Below are 20,013 nucleotides of genomic sequence, written 5' to 3'. Positions count from 1 at the left end.
TGACCTGGGTGACATTCGTGAATTCGATAGTGATAGGTGGGCCATCCCGCCTAAGTCCCTGATAGAACCAGGTCCCATTTCGCGAAAAAACCTCAGCCCTTCCTATATCAGCATCCGAAACCAGTACTACTCCACAAGACTTCATCCAGTCTATTTTTACTTTTGCAGATGATAAGTGAAATGAGGGGGAGAGGTGGAGAGCATTGGTGGAATGGTAGAAGGAAATGGGAGTTCTCCAAGAAAACCTTCTGCAACAATGTCTATTTTGTTCATCAAAAATTCCATCACGACCTGGCTGGGGATCGAATCCAGGCCACCTGAATGGAAGATCAGCATGCTAGGACCTTAGCCACAGATGCAGTATGGTCACATATACATACGTATATTCAACTGTTGCCAAGTGGACCAACGAATTTAAATTTGGTCTACAAGATGATCCACTTAGTGGCCGCTCAAAATGTATCACTACCCCAGAAATTATTACAAATGTGCATGAAATGTTCTTGGAGAATTGCCGACTGAAAGTGCGAGAAATATCTGAAGCTATATGGATGGCACATGAATGGACGTATCACATTTTAACTGAGGAATTGGGTATGAAAAAGTTATCTGCTACATGAGTGCCACAACTGTTAACACAGGATCAAAAACACATCAGAGTGCAAATATCTGAACAATTTTCGGCCCATTTCAGAAAAACCAATAACATTTCTTGCGCTGGTTTGTAACAGATGAGACATAGGTCCACTATTATATCCCAGAGACAAAACAACAGTCACAGCAGTGGAAACATGTTGATTCTCCACTATCAAAGAAAGCAAAGGCAATATGGTAGGCCGGAAAGGACACGGCATCAATTTTCTGGAATGCGAAAGGGATTCTGTTGATAGATTATCTCTCCACTGGTCAAAGAATTATGGGACAATACTACAATAACCTCTTGGACCAACTACAGCAAAAGATACGCGAAAAAAGGCCAGGTTTAGCAAGGGAGAAAGTTCTGTTCCATCAAGACAAAGTGAGCTCGCATGTATGTGTCGTTGCCATGGCAAAAATACATGAACTGAGGTATGAATTGTTGTCACATCCGCCTTATATGGCTCCATCAGACTTCCATCTCTTCCCTAAGGTTAAAATTTTCCTGGGTGGATGGAGATTCTCTTCAAACAAGGAAATGATAGCCTGAGTTGACGAGTATTTTGCAGTCCTGGAGGAATCTAAAAGCATTGAAACATCGATGGACCAAGTGCATTAGTGTACAGGGAGAAAACATTGAAAAAAAATTAGGTAGGCTATGTTGTTATTTTTTATTTCATTTCGAGAACTTTTCAAATTACCCTCGTATCTCTGAAATGATGTCATATTAAAAAAAAAGTTATTCATACATATTTACTTACTTAAATGGCTTTTAAAGAACCAAGAGATTCACTGCTGCCTTTACATAAGCCTGCCATCGGTCTCTATCCTGAGCAAGATTAATCCAGTCCCTAGCATCATATACTGTTCATGGCACAAAAGTATCAACAATTGAGGAATTAAAATTGATTTATTATAGAAGGTGATGACCGCACAGGTCAAAAAAGTTGCTTCTCAAAGCATTATGGACGGATTTCCAACAGCCAATGTGTGTAATACAATGTAGTGAATGTGGCTACGCATCAATTATAGCAAAGATTGTTTTTCTCTGATCCATGTGATTCGTCCTATACAATGTAGTGAACTGTACCTTACATAGTCCTTTACTTTTGAAAATCGGCTCTTCAACTATATACTCTTTATTTCCCACTCACCTCCCACATACTTGCTATGTGTTCTGAGACTGAGTCAGCAGCTAGCAATTCTTTCTCCCATAACAATATTTCTTTATCTTCTCCCTCTTCCAGCTTTTTATACTCTTCTGACAACTGTCGTTTTCTCTCAGATTCTCTATGCTCCTTCTCCCCTCTGACACTATGCAGTAAATGAGATTCACAATGTTCCGTGCCTGCGAAAATAAATACATTCCAGTACTGAGATTTAGTTAAACATTTCATACAAGCACTGAATATAATAAACTGCGTCTACCAACCTCAAACCAAACTGTCAAATCTAACATATCTGTATGCACAATGAGGAATCTCCACATTTCTAAGATTGTTGTAAGATTATTAACTATTAACAAAGAACACTGAAAGATGAGATGTCCTACCTACAGCCCTCGATCAGATCACTCACGGCCTATTGTCAAATTTGCAGATTATTAAAGAAAAATAGTGCTTTAAAATAAAACAAGGCCTCAATCAGATCACCCATGGCTTGTAGAAAAATTTGAAGTTTTACGATAAAACAAATCTGCTACAATTTCTCCAGAAACCCCAAATAATTTCCTCCCAATGCAACAATTTCCAAATTCTGGGAAGACCGTTATTTACAATACCAGGACCACACTGCTGTCTGCGCATTGTAATCAGTGTTGCTCTTCTTCAGGTCCCAAACTAAGGGACAGTGGAATGCCAGACAGCAGTCCTCGTTTCAATGCCTGAGTTTGATCTCCCAGTTTCCTTAAAATTGTGTACATGTTCAACAAGGCATGCCGAATTGCACTTTGGTTCGATATAATCGAAAGTGCTTTTGCATTAATTTTATATTCTGACTAGCCGTACCCGTGCGCTCCGCTGCATCCGTTAGAAATAAATATAAAGTAATTACATAATTAAAATAGGACGTTTGATCCAGGGAACAACTTTTACAACAGCGCAAGATAATCTGCTTCGCTCATTACCCAATTTTTTTTGCATTGCATTTATTGCATATATATTTTATGTATTTTAACACGATTCAATTGAGCATAGTTAAAATTTGAATTATAAAATAATGGATTGCTAAGCTAACGTACTATTACTGCATACTAAATCAATACATTCTCGTTGTTCGTTATTTCTCTGAGATTAAAATGAGTGTACATAAATATTATTTTAAGAAATGCAGAAAAGAATGTACAAAATAGCCTATCAAATTTTCTGTGCATAAGAAGCTATTTTAATCTTACCTGTCCTCGATTTACTCAGACGTTACTGTAATAACATTATAGCATTATGTCCATCTAGAGAAACTACACTTTCCAATGGTGAAATAATAATTAATTATACAAATCGATTAATTTAGCTTCTGATATTACTTCATACAAACACAGAAACATTCTCTGTAGGCTATGCTTTCGATTGTTGATGTCCAAGGCCCCTGTTTCGATTGTTGTTGTCCAAGGCCCCTTATTTATACACGAAGTCATTTGTTCTTAATTCATTGCACCGTCTTAGATGGCGTTATTTTAATTTTAAAACTCATTTATCTCATTAAATATCAGTCCTATCAAACTTTTGTGAAGAATAAAACTTATCGGAAATCATTTTTAAAGAAACTTTTGTTATGTAACATTTTTCACAAAAATCAATAATAAGCGAGATATTTCGATTTATTTAATTCAGGCTCCCTTATAACTCCCCTTTTAAATAAAGTATTTTGAATGCCATATAGCCTAAAATCTAAGTTACAACGAACTTAATTTATATTCCAATTTTCATATAAATCGGTTCAGCCATTATCGCGTGAAAAGGTAACAAACATACAGACAGACATACAAACAAAAATTTCAAAAATGCGATTTTTGGTTTCAGGGTGGTTAATTATATATGTTAGGACCAATTATTTTTGGAAAATCGAAAATTACCAGAAAAATTTCGGCTACAGATTTATTATTAGTATAGATTTATATTGACACCATGTGAAAAATTAAGCTCTGCCTGCAAATAGAAATATGACAAATAAAATCAAAGATTATTTGTTGAAATTTGTGTGATGTATTTCAAACAAACAATCCAAAGTAACCTATTATGATACATGAGGCTTCAGTTTGGTTTTAGAAGTTGCACAGTTTTCATTATTAATCAGCCAACTGTTGTACAATAGTGATTAGATGTAATTTTCAAATTTCTAGTATACTTTGTCATATTGTGGCAGTGTTTGTGAGTAAGGAGTTAAGGAATTTGTTCTTCACTATTGTTAATTTGTTATTAATAGATGGTGTATGAGCATTTATCATAGATGGCTCTACTTATTTTGTGTTTTAACATCATTCACAGATGTCTCCACTTGTATTGTTTTTCCAGTTAGAAGCAAGTCTATTTTGTTTATTAAAATTGTAATGGTGTGGTCAAATTATTACATGTTGATTCATTACGTGCCAGAACAATGCTGGGAGCCTCTTAATATGTACAAGAAACTTGTCGGTGGCTACACAATTAACACAAATAAAGGTAACCTTGTTTAACCATTATTTGTGGGATAAATATCTATCCCTACCATTTGGTCCTCCAGTCTGTGATGAGTTTATTGAAGACACCATTAGGTTTGTTCCAGCTAGCAATTCAGGAACTAATATCGAACTTCTTTTGATGCGTGCGCCAGTTGTGTACGGGTTAGAACTAGTTCAGGATTTTACGTTGTTGGAACGTTTCTTTAATTGTTATTTCAAGGCCTGCGGAGATTCTTTTTCATATTAAAATTCTATTCATCTTCCGAACTTAATTTGTCATAAAATATATCACTATCACCTTCCAAATCACTCATGATCGACTATTTTTTTTATTTTATTCTGAAAAATCTCGAAGCATTTTAACCATAACTTCAGATTAAACCATCTACGTATACGTCAACAGTTCAGAATTCTCAGTTCTGCTTTTAATCAAGAACCAATTTCATTCATTCCAAACGAGTTCTGAAGCACGTTGAAAGAGGGAACTGGGAGTTCAGTATCAGTTTGGAATCAGTTCTAGTCTTGTTGGGACCCACATTGGGCTACTGCGCATGACCAGGCAGTTCAGAATCGATTCTAAGCCATGCTGAAACAAACCTATTGTCATTCTTGTTTCCGCTACAGAAACGCATGCTCGTCAGCAACTACTATTAGCAGAGTTGCCAACATAAATGTTAATTTTATCAGCTGCCACTAGGAGTGCTTTCTTTTTATATAAATACAGGATCATTGTTGACGACAATATGAATGAAACAGATAAACATAAATTATTTTCAAAGCCAGCATTACGCAAATTGATAACTTCGTCAAGAATGAAATTAAAATCGCAGATTATAATCTCAATGAGGTTACATTAAAAAAATTGCGATCGCTTCATGAAGAATTTCAAACTGTACAAGTCGAATCAGAATTAAATGATGACGCATATAGGCAAGTGAATATCAATCCCGAGAATTATTAATTTGTAGTGCATACTCTGGAGAGAAGATTCCCAAGAACTACCCAAGACATATGCACTCACTACAGTCACTTATGGAACAACCTCTGCACAATTTCTAGCTACAAGATGTCTGAAGCAACTCTCCTAGGATGAAGGTGTCCAACAATCCAGATCTTTTAAACACAATTCCTATTGAACTTCGAGAATCGCAACATGCACTAACTTACAAGTACAGTGACATAATAAGAATGCTAGGACTTATCTGACAACCTTTCAAGGATCAATTTCAGATCATCAATGTTCTAGATCAAAGTGAGAAAAAACATTCAAGTAATTTAATGAAATGCATGGTCTTATCCAAAATTGCATCTATGTTTCACCCACTTATTGTAATACTCTGCAAAATCTTTATGCAACAGTCCACACCCGTGGAGTAACGGTCAGCATGTCTGGCCGCGAAACCAGGTGGCCCGGATTCGATTCTCGGTCAGGGCAAGTTACATGGTTGAGGTTTTTTCTGGGATTTTCCCTCAACACAATATGAGCAAATGCTGGGTAACTTTCGGAGCTGGACCCCAGACTCATTTCACTGGCATTATCACCTTCATCACATTCAGACGTTAAATAACCTTAGATGTTGATAAAGTGTCGTAAAATAACCTACTGAAATAAAAAAAATCTTTATGCAACATCTATGGCAAGAAGGTTCTTCATGAACCGATGAATGCCAACCTTAGTCAAGAATGGAAAACCTTACCAAAACAACTTCCATACATAAACAATGTGAGCATTCGACTTGTAGTTGTTAAGGGTATAACTCTAACTCTTGAAATACATAGTTTTTCTGACGCTTCTGAACGGCACATGGTGCCTGCATATACGTCAGGTTAAACAACCACAATGAAACAACAAATAAGCTTCTTTGTGCAAAATCCAAGGTGGAATTGCTGAAGCAGATCTCGATTAGAACTCTGAGGAGCAGTTCTCCTAACAAGATTTCTGAGAAAAGTCTCGAGGACTCTGGAACACTTATGATACAACTCTGGACATACTCTACTCCAGCATTAGTATGGAGAGCTTCTTGATCCACTAGAAGGAAGACATTTGTAGCTAATCGTGTTGCAGAAATTCAGGGAAATGCACCTATTAGCAGATGGCAACATGTATCTTTCAACGATAATCCCACGGATTTGGTGTCATGAGGACTTCAACCTAAATTAATAATTTTGATAATTCACTCTGGTGGTATGGTCCCTCATAACTAAGTCAAGAATCTTAAAGTTGGCCACAATCTATTCCTCAAGAGCAAAGAGGCAACCTCGCAGAACAAAGAGCTACAGTAACGCTCTTAAGTACACAATATGATGATAATTTCATCACCAAATTCTCAAACCTGCACAAATTGCAAAGAATGTCTGCTTACTGCATACAATTAATCAAAGGAATTACACCCAACTGACTGCACAAGAATTGAAAATTCTTTGGACTGTAGCGTGAAGTTCATGAAAACAGTCTCCTACCCACAAGAGATTGCAATGCTCAATAGGAATCACACTGTGAAATCAATAAGCAATATAAGAACTTTGCAACCAATATTAGATGAAAAGAATACTCTGCGAGTTGGAGCAAGGCTTCAGAATGTATAAATTTCCGAAGAAGCTAAGCACCAAATCATTGTGCACCAACATCACATAACAAAACTAATAATCTCTGGGCACATTCGATTACTACATGCACATCTTCAACTTTTGGTTGCTTTCCTACACCAATATTAGAGCCAATCGGCAAGACGAACTGTTAAGATATGTATCCATACATGCATCATCTGTTATAAATTGAAATGTACTACTGCTAAACAAATGATGGGAAAGGATTACACCCATTCCTCAACACTGAACTCGATTATGCAAGTCCTAATATAATAAAAACTGGCACACATCGAACAAAAACAATAGTCAAGGCATATCTTGGAGTGTTTGTTTGCCTTGCCACAAAGGCTGTTCATTTAAAGGCAATTTCTGACCTCACAACTAAGGCCTTCATCACAGGCACTTAGACGTTTCAATTCCCACAGGGGACAATCACTCACAATACACAGTAAGAATGGGAAAAACTTTGTTGAGGCAAATTTCTTAAAGTTCAGAAGAACAATTTCCTTACTGCTACTGCAATAATGGGAGTGACGGTATTTCAACCCACCTTCAGCACCACATTTCAAAGGAATCTGGGAAGCAGCTGTGAAGAGTCTAACACATCATTTAAGAAAAGTTACGGGTAATCAATGCTTCGCAGTCGAAGCATTGACAACTCTCAGCACTCAAATTGAAGTATGCTTAAATTCGTAACGTCTAACCAAGCTCAATGATGATCACTTTGATAACTCCTACCTCACTCTTTCACATTTCTAATTTGAGAACTCTAACTGCTATTAGTGACCACAATTTTCTGTCATCCTGCATTAACACTCTATGAAGATGACAAAATATTCAGCGAATAACTCAACATTTTTGGAAGCAATGAACAAGGCACTACTTGAGAAACCTTCGACCTAGATCCAAGTAGACAACCAGCCAGCCCAACATCCAACCAGGAACCGTGGTCCTCATCAAGGAAAAAAATTTAACTCCTCTTCAATGGAAGGTCGTAGTTGTGAATGATGTCCATCCCGGTGATGACAACTTGATTCCTGTGGTAAATGTTCATACAAATAATGGAGAATTTAAGAGATCTATCCTTTACCTAAAAAAACTTGGTGGGCCGGGATGTTTGAGCATTTATCATAGACGTCTCTACTGACTCTGTGTTTTAACATCATTCCTAGATGTCTCCACTTATATTCAGTTGGAAGCGAGACTATTTTGTTTTATTATAGTTGTGATGGTGTGCCTATAATTGATGTGTGGACAAATTATTCATGATTGTTATGTGTTGATTTATTAAGTGCCAGAATACAAGAAAGTTGTCGGCAGCTACAGAATAAACAACAAATGAAGCGAACCTTATTTAACTATTATCTGTAGGATAAGTTTCTATCCCTACCAGGTGGAGATTATGGCTTCTAAATCTAGAAACAAAGAAATAAAAGTACCGAAGATAGGTCACTTTAAATAAAGTAATCAGATAAGTACTTATTTACTAAAATGAGAAACAAAACAGTGTATTTAATTTGTAATGAAGCAGATTCAGCATGTAAGGGATGCAATATTAAGCAACATTATAGCACCAAACATATGCATTCATGGTAATTTTGGCGGTCAATTTCTGAACTTAAAAAATTTTGGGAGAGCAATCAAGTTTTAATGTTTCTTCTCAGTCCAAATTGATTAAAGCGAACTATGCAGTAGCAGAGATTACTACAAAGAAATCAAAACCCTTTAGATGGCGACTATGTGAAAGAATGTTTTCAAAGTGTATCTCCTGACAAGAAATTGCAATTCACTAAGTTAGCTTCTCATAACAGATTACTGCTAGCCATATAGACGAATTCAGTTTCGAAGACATTATAAAAAGGTGAGTCACAAATTTAAAGGTCAACTGTCTGGAGCTTGATGAGAGTTTTGATGCTAGTGACACTGCTCAATTAGTAATATTTGTAAGGAGAGTCAATAGATATCTCAATATTACAGAAGAACAAGCAGCTATTGTAACATTCAAAGGCACTATAAAAGCCAATGATTTCATGTGGGTGTAAGTGAAATCTTGAATCGAATTGGTTTGGAATATAAAAATCTATCAGGTGTAACATCTGACTGGGTTTCTGCGTTCTTTAGGTAGAAGACATCTAAGATGAGAAATATGAGGACGTGCTGAAAAATAATGCCTCCAAATTTTTATTTGAAATTGGGTGTAGTTATTTGAGTAAAACAGAAGTGGTAACTTTCTACAACTTTATTGTTGACATCTAAATAATAATTTCTCCATACAATCAACCAGGCATTCAATGCTTTCCTCCCAAGGAAGATCAGTTTCTTGATACAGTCACTGTAGGACATTTCACTTTGACGACAGACCAGAGCCTACATTTTTAAACAAGCCCATACTTCATCCATAAAGAAACTGGGGCATCCGAAATAAAACTTCATGTCTTCATTGTTCTATATACACCTTAACACATATAATCACTGATTAACCTTGTAACTTCTTTACCGTGCTAGTATCAGGAAGCCTAGACTTCGGACAATGAAGAATACCACTTCGAAATTAGTCAGCCGGGTAAAATTCCTAATATTAACACACTAAAGAAGTTACAAAGTTAATCAGTGAAAAACTTAATGTTGCAAATACTTTAAACCATCTGCTTTCTTTCCAGATATGGCAATTATGTTTGCAGTAACACAAAGAATAGAGACAAGAATCAATGAAAAGCACGTACCTTTTTTTAAATTTGGATGTGTACTTTGTAAGGAGCACTCACTGGCCAATTCACTGCAAAAGAAAGCGTGAGATTTTCATGAAACTGCAGATTAAAACCAATGCTGAAGCCTAACAGAGAAAATATACAAAGAAGAGCATCAATATTTTAACTCTGCAAAGATCGTAAGTTTCTTGAGGAAAGAAGGCAGCAAGTAAATGACACTTCAGGTCGCATGATTTCAATCTGAACATGGCAATACTCTTAATTTCTTTCTAAAAAATGGTTTTAAAGTGATTTTTGTAAATAATTTTGCCTATATGATTTTTGTAGATTTTTTTCGTATTTTTGAACCACTGTGTAATGGATTGAAAACAGAGGGGGCGGGGGAATTTATGCAAAGATAATAATACAGTATGCTAATTTCCCTAAGGTATGAAAAAAAGTTCCAGGGTTGCTAGGGCCCACTAGGCCTGAAACGCATCAATGACTAACAATACTACTTTATAGTATACCATACTAGAAAGGTATATCAACAAATGCAGTGTTAATGAAATAGTTTAATGGAATTTATTTATGTTTGAAAACCAACTTTTGAGAATTACAATGGTCATGAGGCAGAACAAAAGAAAGTACCTTGTTATATAGACAAGGGTATGAAAAATTATTCTATATTTAAATGGGTCTAATGCAAAGTTGCTGTTTTGTTAATACGCCTTTCTCACATGATGCCCTCAATGTACTTCCAATCCCTATTTAAGGGGAGAGGATGGTATTTTTTTAAACTTTTTTCCTATTTGGTGTAAAATATTAATTTTTTGTACGTAGAGAGCTCATAGCTGTGGCAACTCAACCAAATAAAAATATTTTGAAAAAAAAAAAAAAAAAAATATTTGGAGGCCCAAATTTGAAAAAAAAAATATATATATATATCCAATGCAGGATTGTACTAAAACCGATATATCTAAACCATTTTTAAAGATAGATTCAAACAGTTTTTTGCAATGTATTTGCAAAAGCATGTTCTACAAACTGCCTGTAACAGAATTTTGATATCAGTCCCTACATTTGTAAAATAAACAATTAAAATTTAATAACAATTTTCTGATTTCCTTTCTTGCAAACAAACGGACGTATTTATAAAATGAAATGAATTAACAAAATTCTGTTACAGAGAAAGTTTCCTAATAGTCTAAAGAATTTGTGTTCTAAATTTCATGCATGTATCTTTAATAGTTAAGAAATTATATCCATTTTTGTCTGGAAATGTAGAAAAAAAAATTAAGTTACTGGAAACCGATAAAAGCAGGAGTGTGATTTAAAAATCCATAGTGCAGGAAGTTTAAAAATGACGTCTCAACATCCAATAAAGGCACAAATACCCACAAAATGTTATGCAATGCATTCCACACATATCAAAGGGTATTTTAAAGAAAAAAAAAAAATTTGAAAATTTAATTTACCGGAAACAACAATAAAAGTGGGCGAGTGATTTAAATATCCATAATGTAGGAAGTTTAAAAATGGCGACTCAACATCCGATAAGGGCACAAATACCCACAAAATGTTATGCTATGCATTCCACACATATCACATGGTATTTTAAAGATTTTTTTTTTTTAATTTACTCATTTTTCACCAAAAAATACCATCCTCTCCCCTTAACTAGCTAGTAGGAAAGGTATTTATTAGTGAATCCATTCTTTTCTTAGAGAAAGTACATAAATATCATGCAAAACCTGTTGCAAGAGTTTGTATGTACTACTCTCAAGTCCAGATTTTATATTACAGACAAAGATGTTTGGATACCCTTTGGTATGGTGCATATATTTCCACTACAGTTCAGTCCAGGGCTAAGTTATATATATTTTTCTACTCACTCTGGTAGTTTTGCAAGATTCTCCTCCAGAACACGTTCCACTTGAAGAGCCCTTTTGGTGTGGATATCATCGGGTCCAAAGTAACGATAACAGTTCAGAAGCAGAAGCCGAACATCGCTAACAAACTCCGAAAGCTTACAGTACTCATTGTCCACAAACTTTCTTTCTACTGTAATGCAAAATTATATGGTTATGTCTTTCCTGAATAAAATAACATTTTTTATTTCTTAATTTTCTTTGGGAAACTGTTAATATACCATACACCGAGGTGAAATTGTGACTAATAGTGTGATATCGTGCTAATGATTTTTTTTTTTTTTTTTTCCCCACGTTTTCAAAAATGGCACCAAGATTCTTGCTCTTCTCTCTCTCCAAGCAATAGTATTCGATACATATTGAACCTCTCCACATTATCAATGTCTTTGGAAGCCATTACGCAATTCTTTGGAGAGCAGATGTTCTTTTCTATATAATTATGTTCTCTATTTAAAAGGTTACTGCTTCTAAACCTTCAAATATAGATACTACTGGGTATGAGATTTTGCCATAAAGGTAAGAAAACAGTTTGAAGTATATGTAACTGCCAATCTTTATGTATGAATGTTGTCTTTGTTCCGTGTTATTATACACAGTTAATTAATATTTTGGTCCACACCTGTAGAGTAACAGCGCATCTGGCTGGGAAACCAGGTGGCCCGGGTGCGATTCCCTGTTGGGGCAAGTTACCTGGTTGAGGTTTTTTCTGTGGGTTTACCCAACCCAATATGAGCAAATGCTGGGTAACTATTGGTGCTGGACCCCAGACTCATTTCACCAGCATTAGCACCTTCATCTCATTCAGACGCTAAATAACCTAAGATGTTGATAAAGCATCGTAAAATAACCTACTTAAAAAATAGTATTTTGTGGAAAATCAAAGATGATAGAGGCAAAATTGTAACAATCAAGAGGCAAGAGTATTAATTGTTCTGTGGATGTAGAAGCGATAGATGTGGACCATCAGCCATCTACAACTCAACATGCAAAGGAACAGAAATGTCACCAGCAATCTGAAGGCAGTGAGAGCAAGAAAGAAGTTAATTATGCTGAAAAGGAGTACAGCATGGGAAAGTTATTCAGTGGAGGCGAATCCCTAGTTCCAGAAGAAAACATTGACCTACTAAGAAAAGATCAACAAATGAAGTGATTACATGTTAGTTCTTTATTGTGGTGTAGTGTATCCTCGTAAAGGCACAAGAATTACTGGAGATGGTGCTGTCAGGAGTGCAAAGATTGAGGTTCTGGCTGATACGTACATCTATTATCAGGGAGTACATCTCACTTGATGATATGTGTCAGAGGAAGAACAATTGTTTGTATACATCTGTAATCAAATTAGTGTAATATGATGTATGCAATGGAGAGAAAAAGGAACTGGCCATCCTATCCCTATCTCCTGGCCTAGCTGCCTCATTAGTGGCGCCAAGTTGGTATCACTTGTTAGGTTCAGACATGTCTTCGGACAATTGACTAAACAACAACTGGAAGTGGCCAAAAGAAATAGATGAACTTGAGTATGATGAGGAAGATATTCTTACCAAAATAGAATCTCCAAAATTAATTTAAAAAGGGGCATATTTTAAGTGCCAGAGTACTCTGCACACAGTGCAGTAGGTACATAATCTCTTAAGAAGCTGTAAAAGTCACTTTCTCTTTGTTGAATATACAGATATTCCATCCCTAAGTCTTTTTATTGAATTTTATACATTACTGTATGGTAGTACCAATAAGAAATGTTAAATAAATGTTATGTTTTATTTAACGACACTCGCAACTGCAGAGGTTATATCAGCATAGCCGGATGTGCCAGAATTTTGTCCTGCAGGAGTTACCAATAAGATGTCATAATTTTCATTATTAATGGTCAACTTATTTGTGTCCTTATGAAATGTATGCTTTTCAAAAATATATTTTTTTGAAGCCCTAGTACATAAAATATTCACAAAAACAACATTTATGTATTTATTGGTATCCCAAGAAAAGATTCCTGTGGAGTGACTTTGTTTAACAGTCTTCATTTTATGTTGTGTCTTATGGCTAAATGGCAGTAAAAAATAAAAATTTACTAAAACAGTGGGGCAACTGAATAAATGATACAGTGAAACCTGCCTTTACAGTCACTTCATTTAAACGGCCACCTGGCCAAAAGGCCCATTTTCTCTGGAACCAATTGGATTTTCCATAGGATCAATACAAATTCTCTCTTTATTTAGCGGCCACCTCATGCGCCGGCCAGCGGCTGGGGTCTATTTGGATTGGAACCTGACTATAACGGTCACTGTCCAACAAAAAATCTTTTCACGGATACTGTCTGACCTATTTTTTCGATGGTTAGAGGATAGGAAGCAATAGCTAAGTGTACAACAGTACACATTCCATATCTTTGGGGTTAGTTGGTTACTGTTTTATGACTCTCTTTTGTCACTTTCCACTCCGACCCAGCACAGCTGTAAATTCTTACTCGTTTTTTAAGAATTGAAACACAGACATTTTCTATCGAAAATGTCACAATATGTTTTAGGTAGTTAACCATTCGAATTTTTTTAAATTTTTTTTCTCCTCATTCTATCTTTCTCTATATGGATCAGCTTTTACGAATTTTTCTTTTTCTCATTCACTTGATTCAGAGGAACTGTGAAGTTAGTTTGAGAGAGAAATCATGTCTAATAATAAATTTAGAGTGGTGTTAAGTTTAGAGGTGAGACGAAAAATGATTGAAGAAAGTGAGAAGGGAACATCTGCGAGAAAAATTGCAGAAATATTCAAATGTGGAAGGACACAAATAAACGGTATAATTAAGAATAAAGATGAAATATTAGAAGAAAGGGAGGAAGAGAGAACCTGTGTTTAATAATGTGAATGATTTCGTTTACGAATGGTTCAAGTGTACGAGGGAAAAGAAATTGCAGTAAGTGGGCCTATGATTCAAGAGAAAGCTCTTGAAATTGCCAAAGAACTCAATGTAAGAAATTTTGTTGCTAGTAATAGGTGGTTAGAGTGCTTTAGAAAACGGCATAACTTTGCATTTCGTTCTGTGTCTGGTGAACCAATGTTATTGAAGAATGGAAAAAATAGACTGCCTTCAATTCTTGCGGAATATCAACTCAGAGATATTTACAGTGTTGACGAAACAGGTTTTTCTTCAAGACCCTCCCTAACTAAACTTAAGTTTTAAGAAAAAAGAGTGTAAAGGTGGGAAGTTGGCAAAAGACAGAATAACCCTGCTCTTTTGTTGCAATTCTGCAGGAGAAAAAGAACCACTCTTAATGACAGGGAAATCATTAAAACCGAGATGTTTGAAAAATATTGACATGGGCTTATTGGAGGTGAAGTGGACTGCCAACAATAAAGCTTGGATGACATCATCATTGTTTGAGAATTAGCTATGCAATTTCAATTCTAAGATTAAACGACAAAATCGCAAAGTGATCCGTGAAATTGATGTTTCTTCCCCCAAATACATCACACTTCCAGTCCCTTGATCAAGGTATTATCCAGTCATTTAAACTGAGGTACCGCAAGCGAGTTTTGAAAAGGCTAGTTGCAAGAATGGAAGAGGTTGACATTAATATGCATGATTGTTGTACACGTACAGTCCTTAAAAGTCAGTGAAATTCAGTATTTTCATGCTGATTCATAAAAAACCGGCAACCTTAATCCAGCGGCCACCTGATAAAACGGCCATTTTACAAGGTAACTTCAGATGGCCACTTTAGACAAGTTTCACTGTATTTACAAAACTGTATAAATCATAATATGTAGCTATACAAATTAGATTATCATGGAATTAAAGGCATTGCACACCAATGGTTTCACTCATATCTCATATAAATAGAAAACAGAAAGTCGAAATACAACTATGAAATCTACCTCGACATGGGCAACTATTAATAATGGAATTCCTCAAGGATCAATATTTGGTCTCCTACTTTTTCTAGTGTTTATAAATGATCTTGCCCCCCTAATAAAAGATATAGGTCATCCCATATTATTTGCAGATGACACACGTATAGTAATTACAGCCAATAACTCCAAACACATTTCAATCTTCAACAGAGAAAATTCTCCTCAAAATATGTGACTGGTTCTCAGTCAATAAATTAGTATTAAATTGTAAAAAAAAACTAATATAATTCAATTTAAATGCAGTCCAAATTCAACCTCGCAAATTTCAAGCCCAATAATTAATATGTCCCTAACAGAAACAACAACCAAATTTCTTGGCTTAAAAATCGATGTGTTCAATTTGAAAAATCGTATTAAAGAAATTACCCGCAAACTAAATTCAGCATGTTTTGGTATTAGATCTATGCAAAAAAAAGTAAATATCAATACCTTAAAAACAATATACTTTGCATACTTTCACTCGGTACTGAGTTTTGGAATAATATTCTCGGAAAATTCCACAGATAGTAATAGTATATTCCTACTACAAAAGAGAATAATTAGAATAATAGTAGGTGCCAAATCTAGGGAAGCATGTCGGACTATTTTAGAAAAACTGGAAATAATGCCCACGGCTTGTCAGTATATTTTTTCATTAATAATCTTCCTCATATGTAATCGTGAAAACTTTGTAACTAATTCAACAGTTCATAGTATAAATACACGTAAAAAATGACTCTCATATTCTGTTGGCAAGTCTATCGTGCTGGCAGTAAAAATTTTTAATAGCCTCCTATGGATATAAAAAAATGAAACTCAAAACATAAGATTATTTAAAGTCAAATTAAAGAAGCATCTAATTTCTCACGCCTTCCATTCTGTAGGTAAATTCATGACATTTAACAATGCTTCATGAAATTGGGTATTTAAAATATTGTGTTGTACTAGTAGACTATATTGTAAACCTCTTCTGTATATATTTCAACTAAACTGTGACTATAAATTAAGACTTTATAGTAGTACTAGGTATTTTGACTTGTTCCATATTCTAGCTGTAAAGCAATGTACGAATACCATGGAATGTTAATATAATACAATACAATACAATACAATACTCATACTGATATACTGTTTCAAGACACTATACTTGTTTCTTATAAATATTAAACCATTTCTCTCTAACAACCAAAAAACAATGAATTCTGTCACAATTTGACCCTGGTTTGCGGTATTTATTAACACTGTTTCAGATAGAAGTTAATTACGATTAATATGATACTTACTTTCAAAAAACCACATTGGCTTTGATATGACGTCATAATAGTCCAAAAGACCTTTTTGACTGTTGTCTGGTTCCTCAAGAAAGAACTTGCTGATCCCCATTATATTTTGCAATATCCTGCAAGAAGAAAATAATTCATTAAACAGGGTCTGTAGCTGATAAATGACGAGTAAGGTAATAGCTCTAGGTACTTAAATATTCCTCTGAAAAATATCTACAATAAATGATAAAGTTTGATATAGTAGGTAGAATTTCAAAACTCTATAAATTCAAACGTTAATATGTTTATTTTTATGTAACTTCTACTTATACCAGCATAATGTATTCAAAACTTACTGAAAATGACAGAGTATATTGACAGAAGTAGAGCACGTAATAGCATTCAGAGATGTCATAGTGCGGCTTCTTACTGTGAGAGTTCAGGCATAATCATGGAGTGAAATAGACACCAAAAAGTTCTAAGTCATGCCAGCCAGTTTTGTTTAGAATTTGTTAATGAACTGAAGTGTTACGCAATTGTGTATTAAAACTGTTCTCACTGTGTGTTTGGTGTAGAATTCGTTAGAGAGTTGAAGTGTTACTCAGTTCTGTCTTAAAATTATTATGTTCAAATAATTATATTGTTCCTTGTTAGTTATGCCACGACGCAAGTATAGTGTACTGTAGAACAAAGAGTTTCTGCATATGATACACATATAAAAATGAACTTCTGCAGTGCAATTATATTGCCATTCACAAGAAAACAGCCTGGTAATCTTGTTCCAAGTAGAAAAACTGTTCATCAACTTGTTAAAAATTTAAGACAAAGAGGACCTCTTAATGCAAAAAAAGACTATTACCAGAAGCAGAGCTCTTACAGAAAAGATTAAATAGGTGAATGACTTAAACAAACCACAAAAATCTCACGATTTACTTGTTCAGGAAAAAGCATATCAAAATCCCCAGCAAGATTGGCCATTAAACTGCTTAAATTAAAATTCTATAAAATTACAGTGGTCCACGAATTGCTACCACATGATCATGTGACTAGCTTGATTTTGTAACTGGATGACAAAGTATGTCGCTAATTGAAAGTGAATCCTGAATTAAACACATTTTCAGATTAAGCATGGTTCAAAATACATGGCCATATCATATCACAAAACTGGTATAGAGTGTAGAAAACTCCTCACTTCTATATGAAATTTCACTACATGATGAAAAGATTGGTATGTGGTGTGGTTTTAATATACAAAGAGTAACAGACACAATCCTTTTATGACACTATCAGTGCTGGAAGATACCAAATAGCAATATTGCGATCTTTCCCGAACTAATAGACAATAAAAGCCAGGAAATTTCTTTCAGCGGATTTTGCTACTGCACACACTGCTTAAGAATCACTAACAAGGGAACTGTCACAAGCTAATTTTCGTTCCTTAAGAAACGTGATGATAGTCGTTCGTTTCGTTTTTTCCTCGTTTACGAAATATACCGACTTGAAAATCGTTGTTACTTAACTTATACCACTTCTTGCGTGCACTCGGATCCTCATAGCTCTGCGACACAGTATCACAGCTCTCGTTTTAATGCTCTAGTCAATTTGTTTTCTCTTAACTCGCATTAATACAGTACAGTGCAATCTATGGCATCTTTCACTCATAGATAATGATAAGCAATTTTATGTCGTGGTCGATGCAAGCAGTCCTGGTAAAATGACAAAAAAAAAAAATCACGCGAGAAGATGGGTAAGAGATGTATTCCTCCCACATGTTAAGAAAGACACACTACTACTTCTGGATTCCTGGAGTGGTCAGATAGATAACATTATATTTACTTTTGAAGGTGTAAACAATATTTTACATGGTAAGACAATTAAAACACAATATTTTTGCAACCCTTGGATGTGTATTTTTTGATGTAATATAAAACTGTAATTCGAAGGCTAGAAGAGTATTTCATACACAAAATTATCTGTGAAAACATTCCAGACACATAGCACAATAGTAGCTTCATAATGACATTTACATTCTGTTGCATATCACCAGTTTCATTCACCTGTCCTCAAAGATATGCTAATATATACGTGGCAGAAGCATAGTTATGTGACTGAGAAACATGTGAGAAAGTTTGATAACATTCTTGCAACAATGCTTTGGTGGTTCGAGTTAGAGATCAGCATTCAGATCGGAGTCGACGTTCACTGCTGGAAGGTCAACTTAGACAACTATGTCAGCACTTGTGGATGGATTGTAGGAGGAGAGCATCGGCCATGTGTTGTAGCACTGGGTGATTAAGGTCTATTCTATGGTTAGGCTGACATTGTGCGACTTTGGGACCTTTACTTGCATTTGGTAGTATTAACAGAGTGTCACAGCAGGATCCAAGCAATTTCAGAAAGTGAGAAAGAAGTGACAGATGAAATATTAGCATTCTTGCAAAATGAGTCAGTGGAATGTGTAGCATCATATACTCCAGACTGTGAGAACTGTGTACATGGGGAGTGCAATGATGACGATGTAAGCTTAACAAGTGAAAGTGATACGGAAACAGATGTCCAGACGGAGTGGATGGATTGCTCTGCTAGTGAAATATTCGAGTGCATGTCATAAAAATTATTATTTTCGATCATAGGCTGGACTAACTATATTTACAGGGCATCTAGTGATACTATTTATTTGTGTTATGGTGTACGCATGTGTTGAGGCCACTTTAGTATTTGGATAAGGATTCTTGTTCCGTGATAAATTATACCTAGGGTGACCAGATTCACATCGATAAAAAAAGAGGACACAAAGCTTCAAAAAGGAGGACATTGTTCGAAAAAAGAGGATAGAAAGTATATACTTACTGTTAGATTTAGTCTTAGATTTATATCAGACTATAAACTACATCAATATATATTTTATTAAAAAATATTTACAGTACAGATTTAGGCTTATGTCATACTTAAAGTATATTAATATTACAAAACAATTATGATAAAACTTAATAATAATGATTTTACAGGTGATTTTACATATGAAAGTCAAAGAAACTATAATTATAAAGAAAACAAAAAATATCTATTTAGATTAAGGCTTAGGTCTATATTATACTTAAAATTATGTCAATAGCTATTTGATTACAGCATTACATATGATAAAAGTCAGTAATATAAAATGATTTTACAGTTAACTACATATTAAAGACAAGGGAACTATAATTATTATCAAAATACATATAAAGGGCGCATAAAATGTAAATTTAATATTACTTTGTAGGCAAAGAGAGTTATGATCGTTGGCAATGAGTATATTCTGTCGATGCTGCTGCAACCTAGAGGCAAATTACTTGAAAAAGGCGTCAAATCAGATAATTTAAAAA

At 34.9% G+C, this 20,013-nt stretch overlaps 1 protein-coding gene across 2 annotated transcripts in view; it reads right to left on the bottom strand.

Annotated features, from left to right (window-relative positions):
* LOC138691400 (uncharacterized bromodomain-containing protein 10-like) overlaps nucleotides 1-20,013 on the bottom strand; it is a 114,943-nt gene that overhangs the window by 58,888 nt on the left and 36,042 nt on the right. The window contains exons 3-6 of one of the 2 annotated variants that reach the window (XM_069813313.1): nucleotides 16,670-16,785; nucleotides 11,463-11,631; nucleotides 9,604-9,656; nucleotides 1,791-1,984 (exon numbers count right to left, since the gene is read on the bottom strand). In XM_069813313.1, coding sequence (XP_069669414.1) covers nucleotides 1,791-1,984; nucleotides 9,604-9,656; nucleotides 11,463-11,631; nucleotides 16,670-16,785 — 532 coding nt within the window. Of the gene's footprint in view, nucleotides 1-1,790; nucleotides 1,985-9,603; nucleotides 9,657-11,462; nucleotides 11,632-16,669; nucleotides 16,786-20,013 lie in introns of those variants that run through there. The other variant, XM_069813314.1, reaches the window with a different exon arrangement.

This window comes from Periplaneta americana, chromosome 16 (genome assembly GCF_040183065.1).
Source record: "Periplaneta americana isolate PAMFEO1 chromosome 16, P.americana_PAMFEO1_priV1, whole genome shotgun sequence".
Lineage (NCBI taxonomy): Eukaryota > Metazoa > Arthropoda > Insecta > Blattodea > Blattidae > Periplaneta > Periplaneta americana.
Note: the sequence above shows the minus strand (reverse complement) of the source record. Positions and strands in the feature narration are given on the sequence as shown.